This window comes from Chiroxiphia lanceolata, chromosome 2 (assembly GCF_009829145.1).
Source record: "Chiroxiphia lanceolata isolate bChiLan1 chromosome 2, bChiLan1.pri, whole genome shotgun sequence".
In the NCBI taxonomy this organism is placed as follows: domain Eukaryota; kingdom Metazoa; phylum Chordata; class Aves; order Passeriformes; family Pipridae; genus Chiroxiphia; species Chiroxiphia lanceolata.
The window spans coordinates 58,848,855-58,865,764 of record NC_045638.1 but is presented as its reverse complement, the minus strand read 5'-3'; the positions used below and the strand labels follow the sequence as shown (position 1 = coordinate 58,865,764).

Genomic DNA, 16,910 nt, shown 5'->3' with positions numbered 1-16,910 from the left:
TAATCCCTGTTGAAGCCCGAGGGTTGAAGTCCATGGCAGAGCCGTTACTGCCAGCGCCAGTCACCAGCCTTGCTGTCCACGCCTTGTGAACTGGGGGAATACAATTGAGCAGATATGTAGGAACCCTGGCAATTGCCTGCCTGTGTAATATGAATTTTTGTTTTCTTTCAGATATACTTGAAAGAAATTTTGAGAGAAATAGGCATCTACAATGTGAAGGGGACCCACAAAAACACATGGGAGCTGAAGCCAGAATACAGACACTACCAAGGAGAAGAAAAGAGTGATTAACAAAAAAATTTCAGACCAAGAGAGAATTACAGTGATTGCACTGAGGGAACTGTGGTGGATTTACAGACAGGACTGAGCACAGTGCAATTATGCAAGGATAAAGATAAATTAAAGCAGCTGATACTTTGTCATTTTCTGTAGTTCTTTTCCCAAGGAATATTTCTTGTATGTTTCTATAACTGCGTTCTCTTTTGACAGGAAAAAAATGTTTATAGAATAAACTTGTATTAGATTTATCCTTATTAGAAATCTTTTGAGCTCTGAACTTACTTTTTCTTTGTAGCTTTGTGGCTTTTCCAAGCCTCAATGACTTTGAAGGAAAACGTGTCCTAGAGGAACCCAGGACTTTGTGGTTTTGCATTCCAGTATAACCAGGTTAATACCCTCAGTTCTGCTGGGATCTGCTAGGGCTTCATGTGGAAGGCTGCAAGGGTACACAACCCTTTGTGCAGTGTTTGGGTGGAATGGACATTATGCTCCTATTAGGATCAGGCTTTAGGAAAAACAGCCACAACCATGGTGCTCATCACAGTCCTCAGACTCCGTGGGAACTAATCAATAGTTAAAAACCCGTAAAGCAAAGGCTGTTTGACACACAAGTCAGTGGGACAAGGACAGTCCCCTCCAGGTGATTACTGAGAAAAAATTGAAATGCCTGTTGGGTACAGCAAGGAGTAGTTTTATTTTTGTTTTCTTTTTATGCTGATACCTATGTTTTGTTCAAGCATATCAATAAAACATTATTTTAATTTGTACCATGCAATGTTCTACATTATTGACTGAACATGTGATTTAGGTGGTGTAGGTCTGAAGGTGTTTTCAAACCAAGGGGTTTTTATTGCAGGCTTTGCCATTGGATTCCTCTGTGTTTTGGGAAAGATTGCTGAATTTATCTCTGTTTGCCCATTTTTGAAATGCATATTGCAAGGGTTGTCTGTTCAGCATCCTTTTGGGAGGGAACTATTTAATTATATTCTCAAAGCTTTTATGTTAAAGAAAGAGCAAAGAACACGCTGGAAAAAACCTTATTAGTATACCTGTAAGTGAAGCAGGTGAGGTTTGATAGCACAACTTTCACACTCCCTCAGGTCCTTCAGACTGTGCATCATTTCTGCCCACTCTAATCAAACAAGGTCTGTGTGAAAAGCAAACATCCCACTATTGGTCCACTTAGAAGCAATTAAAGGCTTGCAGGGGTGTCAAATGCCTTTGGAGGCTTGTAAAACTGACCCAAATTTTACTCATTTATTTTTTCTAGAGTTGTTTGTGTAGTTATCTCTGTACAGATACACTTCCTGCTGGTGCTCAGCTTCCTGTGGTGTGAAGTGTTCAGTTCCTAGGAGGTGGTCTGCTGAGAGTTTTGAAGAGCAGATCACATTCCAGAGATATGTGTGTGCTTTCATAAATACTGCCATCGACTTGTGTCTCCTTGGGCTCTACAAGCAGGACCCAGCTTGCTAACAGTTGCAGGAGACATCTGAGGATGCTGAGGAACTCAGGAAGTCAGCCTTTGTGTCTTGCTGTGGTACATGATGTGCTTTCCAGCAATAGCCAGAGCCTGCACACATTGCTGTCCTCATTGGGCTGTTTGAGTCCTCCGTGGGCTTGTGCTCACTGACATGTAGGATGAGAGCTCTTGTTTTTCATGAGCTGGGCTCCTCTGTTCGATTTGTGTCCTGTTTTAGCAGCTGAAGTACTTAGCAAGTCTAGATCAGCTTTTCCTTTGTGTTGCTCCTCACATGGTCCTTTAAAACCATGCAGGGGAATGCCATGCAGTCCTGATTTAGGAGTACTGTAATTCATTGTCACAGGTAAAAATGACCATGCTGTTTCAGAGGGCAATGGTGACCTTTAGTGGGATCCACGGCAGGATTAGCTTAGCAGGAGAGTGTTTTGGATCTGCTTTATTTTTGGTATTATGAGCTGCTTCACAGTTAGACTTCAATTGAGAAGGACATAATCAGTCAGTGTAAAATGCCAGATGATTTAAGTAAAGGAGGTATTTTATTGATCTGTAGAATGCCTTGGACAGGGTAGATAAGCTCTATTCAGGTGTAATGGAAAGTGTACAGAGCTTTTTATGGGATTTATGGTTTTTACAAAAGACTGGGGGTTTTCTATGAGTATCACTAAAAATGTGGAGAGTGCTAGAAGTAAACAAGCAGTGGAGTTTTCAACTGATGAGCAACAGAGAGGTTGAGGAATGCCAAGGTGCACTGGTTTGCTTGCAGCCTTCTGTGTAATAGCACCAGTTACAAAAAATGAGGAACAGGACAGTGAGGAAACACCATTTAAAAAATTGAACTAGGAAATGCTATGCCAGGGTAAACTAAAAGATAACCAATGGACAGTCCAGAAGCCAGGCAGCTTGTGAAGCACTTTTTTACCTTCTTCCTGCATGATTTTGAAGGCTTTCTGGCTTGCTAGGGTGCAATTGGAATTTTGGCCCCAAAAGCTGCCACAAAATCCAAGTGGCATGAGAGAAGGGATCAATGAGCCCACAGATATGCTGATGTAGAGCATGAAGAATGTGCCATGCAGTCAAGGACTCTGCTGGCTCCTGCCTGCTAGGAGTGCACTAATTCTGCAAGAGGACCTTATGCAAGTGCTGTTAGCAGGATTGCCATCTGCCAGAAGAGAGGAGGAGGCTTGTAGGTGTTCAGGTCTGATTCCCTGCCCCCCACATTTGGATTAATTTAAACTCCGAACTCACAGCAGTGATAAACACTGATTCCCTGCTGGTCTTCCCATGTGCTGCTGTCTCTGCTCGCTGCTGAACTCTGCTCATGCAGATGTTCTTGAATATTAGTGGTTGAAACACTGGTTGACAACTGGGTCCCATAAGCAAAAGCAGAAGTATCCATGTGCTAAATGCCATTAAATGAGATTAAAAACATGTCCACTCTAGCATTACTTCTCCCAAATGACTAGTTTGAGTCACTGGACATTTCATACTCAGTAAACCCAGCCAGTTACTAGCATGGACCTGAGCAGACAGGAGGTGATGGTAATGCAGCTACCCTATTAGAGACACCCCCATGCCGGGGGGCTGAGAGTGGGCGAGAAGACACATGACTGGAGGCTGCCACTGTAAACCGGGAAAGGCATGGATTCAAACCCAGAATGGGACGGGCTGGTCCCAGTGCTCTTGTGTTCCATTCCCTGCCTGCCCACAGCTCTGCCTGCCTCATCCTCTGCTGCCCTGCCTGTAGCCAGCCAGGAAGCTGCTGGTGGGACAGCCCAGTGGGCATCAGGGTTGCATGAGGAATTGGAGCGGAAAACACCACATTCGTTTTGAGCTGGCAGAAAGTTATATGGCTACAAGACCTGGTGCTGACACCACATCTTTGGCACAGGGCTTGGAGTGGGATCAGAGCTCACTAGCTGCTGTGATCCCAGTGGATGCTCACTAAAAGTTGTCCATGCTTTGAGTCACTTACGTATTGCTTTCACCAGCTGCTTAGAGTTGGCTCCAGCTGAACATACCTCTTGCATGTCAGCTATGCCCACCCACATTCACATGTCCCTGTCACCAGGATGGCATTTTCATTAGTCACTGTTTTTATGGACTCCTAAAAAATTGTTTTTCTCACTAATGCAGTATCAGAGCTGAGCCATGGCTCCAGGCTCATCTGAAAGACAGCTCTGCATCTTGAGCTTTTTAAAGAGCTGTGGCCCCTTTTCTCATACCAATGGCAGGACTAGAAGACTCTTTTTTTTTGGCTCTCCTAATCAAGGCTATGTGTGGCTACCAGGCTGCAGGGTCAGCCTTTCTCAGGGAGTATTTAATTATTCAGACAAAGATGACAAATTCCAACACAAAAGATAAAAAAGGCACCTTTAAGCCAGAAGGGTCAATGAATGCCTCTGAGCCTCCCTTCAGGTAACTATACCTGGGGCTTGTGTTATAAGTGACAGTCACAGACTTTACAATGGAGACCCCATTTTCCTGTCCGGCTCAGCAAACCTCAGCACAAGGAACTGCTTGGGGCTAGTCTTATGAGTACCTCAGCCAAATGTATTCCTTGGAGAAGGAATGCACCCCCAAGAGGGCTTTCTGCTCCTGATGGTGTTTAGGCTTTTGCAGGCAGTATATTTGCAACTACAGACAAATAAACAGGAGAAGCTGCAGTAGTTTGTTGTCAATCTTGAAAGGAAGAGAATGATAGTTTCTTTTCCTCTCTACTCCATTAACTGGTTTTACCTCTGGAGCTCATTCTTGAGATGGGACCTGTGCGCTTCCAGGAAGCAGGGAAGGTTTTCAGCAGCTGTGAGACAGATGACCAAGTACTGAGCACCAGAGGAACAGGTAAGGGCAAATTAAAATGATTAAAAGCAATGAACAAAATCATGGAGAGTCCTTCCTCAGCCTCCTGGGCCTATGCATGCCTCTGCCCAGTTGCTTCGAGCAGTCTATGGGAGACTCACATAAAACACAGCATGGATTCCCAAAAAGCCTCCCTCTGCCACCTGGCCAAGCCCAGCCTTGGGAAGAAGCTATTTATACTCCAGCAATGAGAGAAACTGCCAGCAGCAAGGGCTGTAACCACACAGGGTCCACCAGCCCAAGAGCCCCCCCAGCCACAAGATTTTCCCTTTGCATGTCTTTCCTGCAGGGAGGTGGCCATGAACATGAAACCCTTCTACTTGTGGGCAGCCGCTATATTGCTCGTTTGGCTTAAAAATCAAGTGGGTTTATGGGAGTTAAAGCACTCTTAGGCCAACCACAACAGGTGTGTCACATGCTGCCAGGAAGTGGCTGCCGGGCTAGGGCATCTGAAGCCGATGTGAGAAGGGCTGCCCTGACTCCATGAAACCCCTTTTTGTGGGCAGTGTGAGGAAGCACCAGCAGCTGCAGGCAGTTCTATGGCTGCAGCCTACAGCAACCACTCAGCTGCAGGGGCAGTGAATCATCCCTCCCTGCCTTGACTGGAGGGGCCTGGCTCATGTGTAGGTAGAGGAGATAGATCTCAGCCCTTGAACCAGACTATTCCAATAGCAAGTGGGGTTTTGCTGGCTAAGCATCCATGGTGAGCAGGGAGGGAACATCCAGCTTTACAGGGCTGTTTCTCAACTAGTCTGTAACAAAGATTTTGAGAAGCTAATCTTTAAAACCTTTCTGGGCATCTACTTTTATGGACATTCTGTATCAAAAAAAAAAAAAAAATAAACAGCTGCATGCTTTGGCAGGGCTGCCAGCATGCCAGCACCTAGCTGAAGATAGGAAGAAAGTGGGCTGCTCTCCAAAGTGCCAGTAGTGCTTCTTCCTTATGCTGCTGGCCACAGAAATGGGGAGGTGAATCCCCGCTGTTAGCTCCCAAGATAAAGGGAGGCCCGCAGAGGAACAATTGCTCAGCATTTTTATCACCATCCAGCTGCTGCCTCTGGCAAGGTTGGCATCACACAACCAAAATAGTCTTAAAAAGGTCTCCAAGGGTGTTTGGCTCCTTTCTGCTGAAGTGGAAGGCGATGAATGCAGCTCTAATGGATCAAAACAGCTATGCCCATCCTCAACAGCATCCTGTGCATTCCTGCAGAACACACTTGCAGGGCTGCCAGCATTTGCTGGCACCCAAAAAAAAGCTCCCTCAGGCCACCAGCCCTGGCCACAGCCACTTGGCTGCGATCTTTGCACAACAGCTTCCAGCTGCAGCTTCAACCAAAGGGCGGCCAACACACAGGGACTGCAAACCAGCACGGCTATTGGCATGCTCTTGGCAGTGGATTTTGTACTGTTCATGGCAAAAAACTTTCAGGCTTGGTTAGGGGCTTTTTTCCCCCTCCCACCAGGACATTTTTCTCTGAGCTGCTCTCCCACCGTGGGCTAGCAGCAACAGAGATTTCCTGGCTGGCTGAGCCAGGGCTAAACATCCCAGCTTTTAATTCCCTGGCCACAAGCCAGGGAAGTGGCTACAGAGCTGAAGCATAGATGGAGGTTCACAGGAGCAGAGGGAGGTGTCTTACCTGGTCCAAGCCAGCAGCAGCGTGTGAGAAAGCAGAACTGTCTTGACACAGATACTATTGCTCTTAAATAAAAGCATCCTCCCTAAAGGGCTGTCACTGAAAACACTGCCAGGACTGTAGCATGCTGGCAACAGCGAGAAACTTGCTAAGGGAAAAAAAGCAAATTACAGCTTTTAAATTTTTTTCTTACCCATTTTTAAAAAAATTAGTCTAATTTTATTTCTCTGACAACAACCATGTTCTAAGCTTATGTCAATTTCCTCCTGGCCATGAACTAAACCAATTTAAAAAAAATTCCACAAAAAAAGCCCCCCAAACCAAAGAAACCCATGTTTCCTACTTACTTTTAGTTAAAATTTCCCTTTTGCAGGTTCTCCACCCTTGTTCTAAACTGAGGGCTGCACAAGGCTCCAGGACCATCACCCACTTAGGCTTTAGCATCCGCCCTCAGCCCATGCTGAGTGGGCAAAGCCAAGTGATGGAGTGGGGCTGGCTCAGCCCAAGAGGGGGCAATGGGGCCACCAGTGCCTCTTCCACACACCCAGATATTCCCTCCACTACATGAACACCCCCAGGTCTGCTGCACACTTTTCTCCTCAAAGCAGGCAGCCAAGGAGAAACAAGCTGCTGTAGCAGCATTCAGATATTAACACCATTGTTACTGCCTCATGGGAAATGGGGGTTTTTCTTTGCTTTCAGAGGGCAAAGAGAGTGGATTTGTAGATGGGGCAAGACCCAGATGGGACAGAACAACTGTGAGACAAAAGCAGGCACTGAGGGGGAACACTGGGGTGGGAGGGCAAAAGGTGGAACACATGCCAAGCACAGCAGCTGCTTCCTCCAGCCCCAAGACATCACTCCCTTAACCAAGCACCACAAAAGCATGAAAGTAAAAAGGCGAGGTTTTTTCCCCCTCTTCATAAGTAATCAGCCTGTCAGCATCCAGCTCATAGTGGGTGCAGGAGACCTGAGCCAGCAGAGGAAATGTTTCTACCTAGCTGCTTAACCTGCTCCATGAGGCACAGGGGAAAAGCTATTTGGATCCTTCCCAGTTCCACAGCCCTTCCAGCCACTGAAAATCTTTCCAGGAATGAAAGATACAACCCTGATAAGCACATTTTAAAACAAGACAGGCATAGGTTTTAAAGCTGTCCTTCAGTTCAGGCTTGTGTTTAAGCAGCACCAGGGTAATTTGTAATCATTGGGGATTTTTAGCAATTAAATAACTCCAAAGCTGTTGTGTGAAGTATGAAGCTTTGTCTTCCCAAATCACCTCAGCTTTTCAGCCCCAGGAAACAGCTGCTTGAAATGAAGATGGGTCAGAAGAGGAACTGGGTTATGAGGAAATACACTGACTTCCTTTCCAACTCAGAGTTGCGTCACAGACTGTTGACAAGTGCATTTACCAGCCATGGACCTCCCACTTACCAGGATGTAGTGGTGACTCCCAACCCTCCCTCACCCAGGCTCCACAGCAGGCAGCTACCACAGCACTGTGGCTGTGACAGCTACTTGTCATGGCCATGATCCTTCCCTGCCATTGATTGTGGTTTAACCTCTTCTCCTGGATGACTGACAGACTTGACACCGCAGAACAGCAGGACTTGCCCTCTTCCCTGAGAAACTGAAGGCAGCAATACATTTTTGAGAAGTGCAGCAAGTGCAACAAGCAGCAAAACCACTCCTCTTGCAGCTCACTGAAGAAAACAAACATAACCAAGTCCTTCATCTCCACAGCCTTTGAACTGACAGTTCCTTACAGCAGGCTGGGAGGAGACTTTCCATCAGAGGCTCTGCTGTGCAGAAAAGCACACAAGACTGCTTGGAGCACAGAACCCTCTAGTTAGGTAAGTTTGCCCACCCCAATTAAATACCCCAATTAGCCTGGAGGACAGATAGGATGACACACAATTTGCCATCCAACCAAATAGCAAGGCTGTGCTCATCATGGTTTGAAGCACCTGCTTTTCAAAGCAGCACCTCAGCTGTACACAGGTGCCACGTAGCAATTTTCTCCGGGCTGGTGCCCAGGGCTGCCAGCCTCGGTATAACGAGCCAGGAAGGGGGAGGAGCCATTTCCACTCCCATATATCAGCCCCTCACAGTTTTAAACTTATGATTCACTGGAAATGGGAGCCAGGGCTATTAGGGGCTGCACAGCCATACCAGCACTGCCCTGCCCACACTAACTTCAGCTCAATTGAGAAGCTCAAGTAAGCACCTGTTTCCTCTCTCTTTCCTTTAATCCTCCCAGTTTTTAACAAGGATGCAACAGGAAAGGTAAGATAACATCCTCACCTGGTCCCATTAAACAAATCCTCTGCAAGGAAAGCAAGAGACAACCCAGTGATTTTATCTAGGCTTTGAACCTGTCTCCCTGCCTTTCAGCCCCACTGGGTGAAGGCAGGTTACAGCATAATTGTACCTCATCCAGAAGCTCAGCTGGCCCAAGATCCTTTCTTGGGAAAGCTAAAAAAAAAAAAAAAAAAAAAAATTAAGTTCCCACAGAACTAAAATAGGGTTTATTTAACCAGACAGGAACCTCAGAGATAACTAGGGCACACTCCACTCCCTCCTCCAGTCTCTCACTCCTCCCAGCCTGCTGCCACATCTATCTCACCTCTGCAGAAATGTACCTCCACCCTGCAGTACCAGGGGCCAAAAACTGACACAAGATAGCGAAGATGCAAAAACTCACAGCGGGTGAGTGGGCTATGCCCTCCCCTTTCAGGCACCTTAACCTCCTATGCCTCTGCCATTGCTGCAGTAGGAAAAAAGTTAATCATTTGCAGTCCAAGGCAACATCCCATGTCAGGCACACAGTCAGCAGTGACAGCTGGGGCTGTGAAGGCATTTGTGTTCCTTTATTCAATCCAAACTGCCACAGGGTTGGACAGGTAGAAAGCGCAAGGAACCTGTTACTGTTGCATCTCAGAAAGAACCAGAGAAGCAACGGCCGTTTGCTCCAGGTCTGTCAAACAGATGCATTTCCTAAGAAGGAACACAGCAGGAACAGTACTTTATAAACACTCAGGTCTCAAGCACAGAGATGCACCTGGTTTGCAGGAAGTCTATGCTAGGCCATTCCAACAGCTCTCTCCAGGAGGTCAAATACAGAAATCCCTCAAATCCTGCAACTCGACAGAGCTCCAGTTAACATGGTCCCTTCAACAGCTATAAAATACAAAGGAGCCAGAACCACAGCCAGGCTGTGTTGGAAAACCTAGTCATTTCACCCTCTCCCCACAATGTTCCCAGTACCTAGACTCAGAGGGTGCTGGTGTTAAGACTCCTGCTCCCTCCAGTCATCCTCCTACCTTGATCTTGGAGCCATACCAGAACTGAGGACAAACTTGAGTATTCTTGTGTGACAAAGAAGTTCAGCCAGCACTCAGTTTGAATAGCACATATTCCGTTCTGGGATTTTATTATTATTTCTCTTTTTTTTTTTTTCCAGAGATAAGTCTGTGCAATCATGAAAGATGAAGGTGGTTCACTCCATTATGACATTTCTTGGACTTTGCCTTATTGACTTCTCTTGCACTCCAGAGCCACAGGCAAACTGTGAAATCTGTCTGGAAACAGTCCAGTTGTAGCACACTAGCACCAGACTATGCTACTGACAGTACCAAATCCCTGGTGCGATTTCTCCTGTGACTCACCTTAAGAAACACATCAGACCAAAAGACATTACCTAGAATGGGTTTAAATGAGTTTTATTTCAGACAACCTACATGATAGATGTTTTTTTCGTTTTTCAAAACAATGCCTCCACTCCAAATCAGGGTCAAAATAAGTGAATAAAGCTCAAGATGACATCAGTCCAGTTGTTAGACATTGCCGATTCCTGGTGGTGTGCCGATGAAGAAGAAACAGCAGCCAGCTATGAAGACAAGTGATCCAAAACCATACTGTTTGATTTGTTACTGAAACAAGAGTAGCAAGTGTTAGCTCAAGGGTCATGACAGTCACAGTAAATTCCTACAACTTGTGTTTTCCCTAATTCAATCTGGGCTGCCACAGTCAGGCAGGCAGAAAGCGCAAGGAAATTGTTTTTGCATCTTAGTGCAAACCAGAGAGCAACAGGAAAAGTGCCCATGGTCTATCAGAGGATGCTGATCAGTTTTACAGTCATACAGAGCACCTGGCACCAATCAGCTGCTGAGCAAGCTGGACAGAATACTCATTCATACCCTTTCCTAAACAAGTACCAAAGCATACAATCTACTCTCTTAAGAAACTGGAATACCCCATCGATATTCTTTTACTCCATCTTGAAGCAGACATAGGTTACCCAAATTGCACATCCAAAAGGTGTGCCCCTGTAGAGAAGAGCTCCTGCTCCCAAGGATGCGCCTTCCAGGTCTGGCCTATTCTAGGGCCCAGGACAGACATCACCATTCCATCAGGCTGCAGGAGGTGCCAGGTCTGTTTTGGCCAATAAAAGCATTCCTTAGTTTGCCTACTGCTCCACACTACAAGCTGGCTCATCTTTACATGATTTGCATACCAGAAAGTTTTTAAGAGGCTTTACAGATAAATTTAGCTGGCTATTAACAGACTTCGTAAGTCCACAATGACTGGGCAAAGCAACTGGTGATCCCACACGGCACTTAATTCCACAGCTCTCCCAATAAGCAAAAGAAACGAGTGTTGGGATCCAACTACTGTTTTGTTGCAACCACATTCCAATATAGAGTAGTTAAAGCAGACCACAGGAGCTGTCTTGAGCTCAGGTAGCTGGAGATTCCAGAGAGAATAAGGTTAAATACTTGGTCATGTATTACTGTGTTCCAAAATTTAGGGCAACATTTAAACTGACAGTTCTTGCATAAAAGAATATGGGCATCAGATTAAGTGAAAGAAGATGGAACGTGACCGCGCAAAGCAGTGCACAATTAAACCCCACCAGAGGGATCTGAACTACAAGTGCTTCATTTCAGAGCACACTGTCTTTCATCTAATAGTTTAAACCCATTCCCAATTACACACATCTTGCCAGGACAATTCCTTCTGCATTCCTTAGCCATTAAGTCACCATGAATCACCGCTGTGACACTACATCCCCGTTTAGTACAAGTTAATAGCATTCAAGGGAAGTTTCAGGCATTTTGCATAATATGAAGCACCAAACAGGCTGTACTTACACAGACTTCTAAGTTTTTAAACTGACAGCTACTGTTCAACTTACACAGGGACAAGAGAGAACAAGTGCTGCACTGAAGGAGCTCATCACGTAGTTAGGCACATTCACCCAATTCAGAGCAGTACTTACACACTTCTCGATTTCTAAGCCGTCCTTAAAGAAAATCATATATGGGGTTACACCATCCTCACGGAAGTCCAGGAGAGCCACCATACCATCTGGATTCATGTTCTCTCCTACAAAGAACTTCAAAGCAATGTGTTACTGAGACATTTAATCAGCCATTACCAGGAGAAAATGCATTTTTATACAAGAACAATACAAAGGCACCAAGTTCAGGTTAAAAGTCTCCCTGACCAGCTGCAGGGATTTTGCTCTCCACAGCTTGCCCATTTTAGTACCACAGGAGGGAAAGGAACAGGCTTGAGAGGTGAGCTCATAGGAACCTCATCAAGTTCGACAATGCCAAGTGCAAGGTTGTACACCTAGGTCAGGGCAATCCTGAGCACAAACACAGGCTGGGCAGAGAATGGACTGACAGAAGCTCTGAGGAGAAAGACCTGGGGTACTGCTGACAGAAAGCTCAACATGATCCAGCAATATGCGCTTACAGCCCAGGAATTCAACTGTATCCTGGGCTTCACCAAAAGGAGCATGGCTAGCAGGTTGAGGGAGGTGATTCTGCCCCTCTGCTCTGGTGAGACCCCAGCTGGAGTGCTGCATCCAGCTCTGGAGCTGGGATCCCAAGGTAAGAAGGATGTGGACTTGTTGGAGCAAGTCCAGGACGGCCACGAAGATGAAGGCTGGAGCACCACTCCTGTGAAGACAGGCTAACAGAACTGGGGTTGTTCAGCCTGGAGAAGAGAAGGTTCCAGGCAGACTTTAGAGTAGCATTCCAGTACCCTAAAGGGGGCTACAAAAAGTCTGGAGAGGGACTTTTTACAAAGTCACATTGCAATAGGACAAGGGAAAATGGCTTTAAACTGAAAGAGGACAAATTTAGATTATATATTACAAAGAAATTCTTAAGTATAAGGTGGGAGGCATAGACCCAGGTTGTCCAGAGAAGCTGTGGATGCCCCATCCCTGGAAATGTTCAAGGGCAGGCTGGATGGGGTTAGGAGCAACCTAGTCTAGGGAAAGGTGTCCCTGCCCATGGCATGGGGACTGGAATTAGACGACCCTTTCCAACTCCAACCATTCTGTGATTCTATAATTTTACCACATTGCTATGAACAGTGTAAGACTCAGCAAGGGCCAAAGTGATCCACATTTCAAGTCTCTTAACTCCACAATCCCTAAACCACAATAACAACAAACGTAGCTAACTACAAGCACTATGAGCTGAAATGAGATCCCCAAATACCTAACACCCTTTTGCTGTTTTTCCTCCCTAAGTCTCAGAGAAGAGTAAGTTAGACATCCTCACAACAGGAGAACTCAGAATTCTCAACAAGCCAGTTCAGTAGGTGAACCAGCTTGTAACACTGCGATACTACGGTAAGGAGACACAAGTTACCTGGTAGTTTTTGAAGTTGGCAAGGATGTGTTTGATTTGTTCAGCAGCCCCTGTCATGAAAGGCTTTACTCTCTCTGGCTTGTGTTCCTCAAGTCTGGCTTTGATTCTGGAGGGGGGAAAAAAAAAATCAAAACTCTGAAAAGATGTTCTAGTTTAACTTCACTGTGTAAAGTCACATCATAGCAGAAACAGTTACTATCAAACTTTAATTTTGCTTTCCCCCCACTCCCTTTCAAAGCCCCCACGTTTTAATTTAATTTTGCTAGTGAAACAGCAGAACAGTGCCTGCCACTTGTATCAGGGTCATTTTACTTCTAGGCTAGCAGTAGGCAAAAATCAGCAAGTCATTTCCACAGCACCAAGAGTACTTTCTATCAGCGTCACAAAGCGTTTTCACCTTTAGTAGCAATCCACTGAACAGAGATCAACAGAAAGTACATCCTGAATTAGCAAAAAGTCCCATTCACACACATTTGTTAGATATTTGCCAACTTAGAAAAGCTTCAGAAAGCTTTTCTTTACCACCTCACTCCCATCCACAGGAAGGTTTGGCATAAAAAAAATACAGAAAAAACCAGCAAGGTTACAAACTAGATCTAAAGCATGTGATCAGGTCCTCTATCTCAGCCAAGATAAACATAGATATTCCAGCATCAACCTCTGGAGCTCCAGTTCTGCCAAGTATTCAGACATTGCTGATGTTTACAGCCAGTTTCACACCTGTACCAGAACTAACACCTACTAGGAATATGTCCAATGCTGTTTTTAAAATCTCAACCACGCAGAAGCTCTGCAATCCCATTCAAAGGAAAAGCCTATCAACACTTACGCTTTCATGTAATCCTTGATGTACTTCTTGTAGGATTCTTTTGTGAAGCTGGTCTCCTGAAGGTGGTGGTTAATTACTATATCAACACCAGTTATGACCGTGGCTTCTGTTCCATCTCCCTCTGGACCTTCAGCAGAGGCATTGCCACCAATTAGAGAGTCATCAATTTGACCCTCTGTCCTGGTGACCATCTGGATTTAGAGACATCAAAAAACTTAACGGCTCTGCAAAAAACCTTTATGCTACCACTCTTACACACCTATGACTTGAGAGCAGAACATTACTCCAGAGCCACAGATCAGTGCAAGGAACCTGACTGCAGCCTAAGCACTAATTTCCCAGTGACAGGAGAAGGAGGAACAGGTTCAAATTGAAAGACAGGTTTAGATTAGACACGAGGAAGAAATTCTTTACTGTGAGGGTGGTAAGGCACTCATAGCCCACAGAAGCTATGAATGTCCCATCCCCAGAAGTGTTCAAGGCCAGGTTGGATGGGGCTTTGAGCAACCTGGTCGAGCAAAAGGTGTCCCTGCCCACGGCAGGGAGGTGGAACTAGATGGTCCTTAACGTCCTTTCCAACCCAACACATTCTATGATTCTGTGACTGCCATGCCGGGTGCCTCTCCTGGTGCCTGACCCAGCCTCCATTACACTCCAGCCTGGCTGACCCAGGCTCTCTCAGGCACCACCCGGGGTAGCAGCCAGCCTTGCCCCGGCACAGGCACGGGGCCGTGATGGGTCACCCCTTCCTCGGGCCCCTCGCAGGGACGCCACCCGCGCTCCCCACGGGCCCTGAGTCACCGCAGCATCCCTGCCCCGCTCCCTCCCTTCCTCCCGCCCTCGGGGCGGGCGGGCACTCACCTTCCCCTCCACTTCCAGGCACAGGCCGTCCGCCACCTCCCGGATCTTGTAGATGTCCGAGAACATCTCGTCCTCTGCGGGGACACGCAGACATGCATACACAGGGTCAGCCCCCGCCTGCCCGCACCCCCGCCCGCCCCGCTCCCGCCCCCATGCCCCCCCCGCCTGGCCCCGTATCGCACATGCGCGGCGGCACCGCCAGGCCCGGCGCCCGGGCCCGGCCCGCTCTCCCCCCCCACCACCACCCCGCGCACCCGCCCGGCCGCCGCTCCCGGCTGCGCCGCGCCCCTCCCGCCCCCCCCGCGCCCTTACGGCTGATGCAGTCCCGGTAGATGATCATGGCGGCGGCGGGGGGCGGCGGGGGCGCGGGGTCTCAGCGCAGCGACCCGGGCGCGGGGCGGGAGCGGGGCGGAAAAGGCCGAGTCAGCGCCTGCTGGGGCTCATATAGCGGGCACGGCCCCGCGCGTCACCGCGCACGCGCACTGCGCATGGCCCCGCCCCGCCGCGGGCGGCGCCCCCGCGCGGCCGGTCCCGGGACCGCCCTGGGAGGGGGACACGGCCCCGAGCGCTCCCGCAGCGCCGGCCGGGAGAACTCCGCGGCATCCAGCGCGCCCGCTCCTCCGCAGCGCCTCCGCTCCACAGGGGAGGCTGGTGTGGGATTCCCCACCTCTGCTTCGGTGCCGCCCAGGGGAGCTCCGAATCCTTCGCCGCGTCTTGCGGTGGTGGAGCAGGTGAGGACCTTTCCAAAAAGGGCTGCCGTGCCTGGCAGGGTGTGCCAACGAGGGCAGGGAGCTCTGTGAGACCTCATCGCAAAAAATCATAGAATTACAGAATATGCTAAGTTGGAAGGGACCCATCACGATCATCGGAGTCCAACCCTTAGCCCTGCACAGGACCATCCCCAAGAATCCCACCATGTGCCTGTGAGCATCGTCCAAATGCTTCTTGAACTCTCAGGCTTGATGCTGTGACCACTTCCCTGAGGAGCCTGTTCCAGTGCCCAACTACCCTCTGGGTGAAGAACCTTTTTTCTAATATCCAACCTAAACCTCCCGTGACACAAGGCCATTCCCTCGGGTCCTGTCACTGGTCACCACAGAGAAGAGATCAGTGCCTGCCCCTTCTCTTCCCCTCATGAGGAACTTGTAGACTGCAATGAGGTCTCCCCTCAGTCTCCTCTAGGCTGAACAGACCAAGTGACCTCAGCCGCTCCTCATTCGGCTTCCCCTCCAGGCCCTTCACCATCCTCATTGCCCTCTTTTGGACCCTCTCTAACAGCCTAAAATCTTTCTTACATTGTAGTGCCCAAAACTGCATATAATATTAAAGGTGAGACTGTCCCAGTGCAGAGCAGAGTGGGACAATCCCCTCCCTGATGCTTTACCTGATGCCCCCCAGGACATGGTTGGCCCTCCTGGCTGCCAGGGCACTGCTGACTCATATTCAACTTGCAAAATGGGAAAGAGGGTTTCATCCTTCCAAAGTCAGAAGGGGTCAGGGCTGGCAGGAACCTCCGGAGAGCAGCCATTCCTGCACCGTGCCAAAGCAGGGCTGGTGCCTCTCCTTCATCACCTGTCCTTGCATTTCATGGGTTTCAACACCAATTTTCCTCTTTCTTCTAATTTTTTAACCTCTCAGTAACACTTTTCTTTTTGTCTAGCTTCTTGTGATGTTTCTGGGATGTCTCATCCCTGGCCCATTTCTCATAACACAGTCACTGAGCTGGGCCGATCACATTTACATTTTCTTTTTGCCAGTTGGTGCAAGGTGGAAACAGCTTTTGGGCATATCTATGCATCCGCTCTTTTTCCTCATTTTTTTTTTTCCAGGGAGAGAATTACTCTCTTTTCTTTCTGTGGTATTATAAAACATCTTTGCACCCCCATGTTCCAAACCAGTTTCCCACTGGTTACGTAGGCATGCTTATAAATACTGTAAGGTAAAACAAGAATGCCAAGGCAGTGGAAGGATTAAAAAAAGGTTTATCTCAGATGAAAGGATCACTTCTTAATGATGTTGCACATACCGGGCCCCCAGGGAAAAAGGCAATGCCTCGCCTTCTCCAAGGCTTTTTGTATCTTTTCTCTCTCTTCCCCCACCCTCTCTGGCCCGAGGAGGCCTTGTACATGTCTGCAAACATGTTATCTCTCTGCATACCAGGGAGAGAGAGAGATTGCTCACAGCTTATCCCTGCAACTTTCTCTGAAATGCAGAAGGAAGGAAAAAACCCCACATCTAACCCGTTTGAGAAGGCATTTTACAGTCTTCCTAAGTGAAATCAAGTTCTAGCTTTCCATCAC

At 47.7% G+C, this 16,910-nt stretch overlaps 2 protein-coding genes and 2 non-coding genes across 4 annotated transcripts in view; 1 reads left to right on the top strand and 3 right to left on the bottom strand.

Moving 5' to 3' along the window:
- GTF2F2 (general transcription factor IIF subunit 2) overlaps positions 1-533 on the top strand; it is an 87,969-nt gene extending 87,436 nt beyond the window's left edge. Inside the window, exon 9 of the mRNA XM_032679431.1 lies at positions 172-533. Within this exon, the coding sequence (XP_032535322.1) occupies positions 172-291 (120 nt within the window). The 3' untranslated portion in view covers positions 292-533. The remainder of the gene's footprint in view (positions 1-171) is intronic.
- An 8,574-nt stretch (positions 534-9,107) lies between these two features.
- On the bottom strand, positions 9,108-9,243 carry LOC116783536. Its single transcript, XR_004355733.1, has one exon. It is a non-coding gene; the product is annotated as a small nucleolar RNA SNORA31 (small nucleolar RNA).
- Positions 9,244-9,695: 452 nt separating this feature from the next.
- Positions 9,696-15,094, bottom strand: TPT1 (tumor protein, translationally-controlled 1). Its single transcript, XM_032679433.1, has 6 exons — positions 14,923-15,094; positions 14,611-14,684; positions 13,750-13,940; positions 12,921-13,026; positions 11,531-11,647; positions 9,696-10,181 (listed from the first exon to the last, which is right to left on the bottom strand). Exons 1-6 carry the CDS (start codon positions 14,948-14,950, stop codon positions 10,179-10,181), a joined length of 519 nt encoding a protein of 172 aa, XP_032535324.1. The 5' UTR covers positions 14,951-15,094; the 3' UTR covers positions 9,696-10,178.
- On the bottom strand, positions 10,244-10,373 carry LOC116783535. Its single transcript, XR_004355732.1, has one exon. It is a non-coding gene; the product is annotated as a small nucleolar RNA SNORA31 (small nucleolar RNA).
- Positions 15,095-16,910: the final 1,816 nt, after the last annotated feature.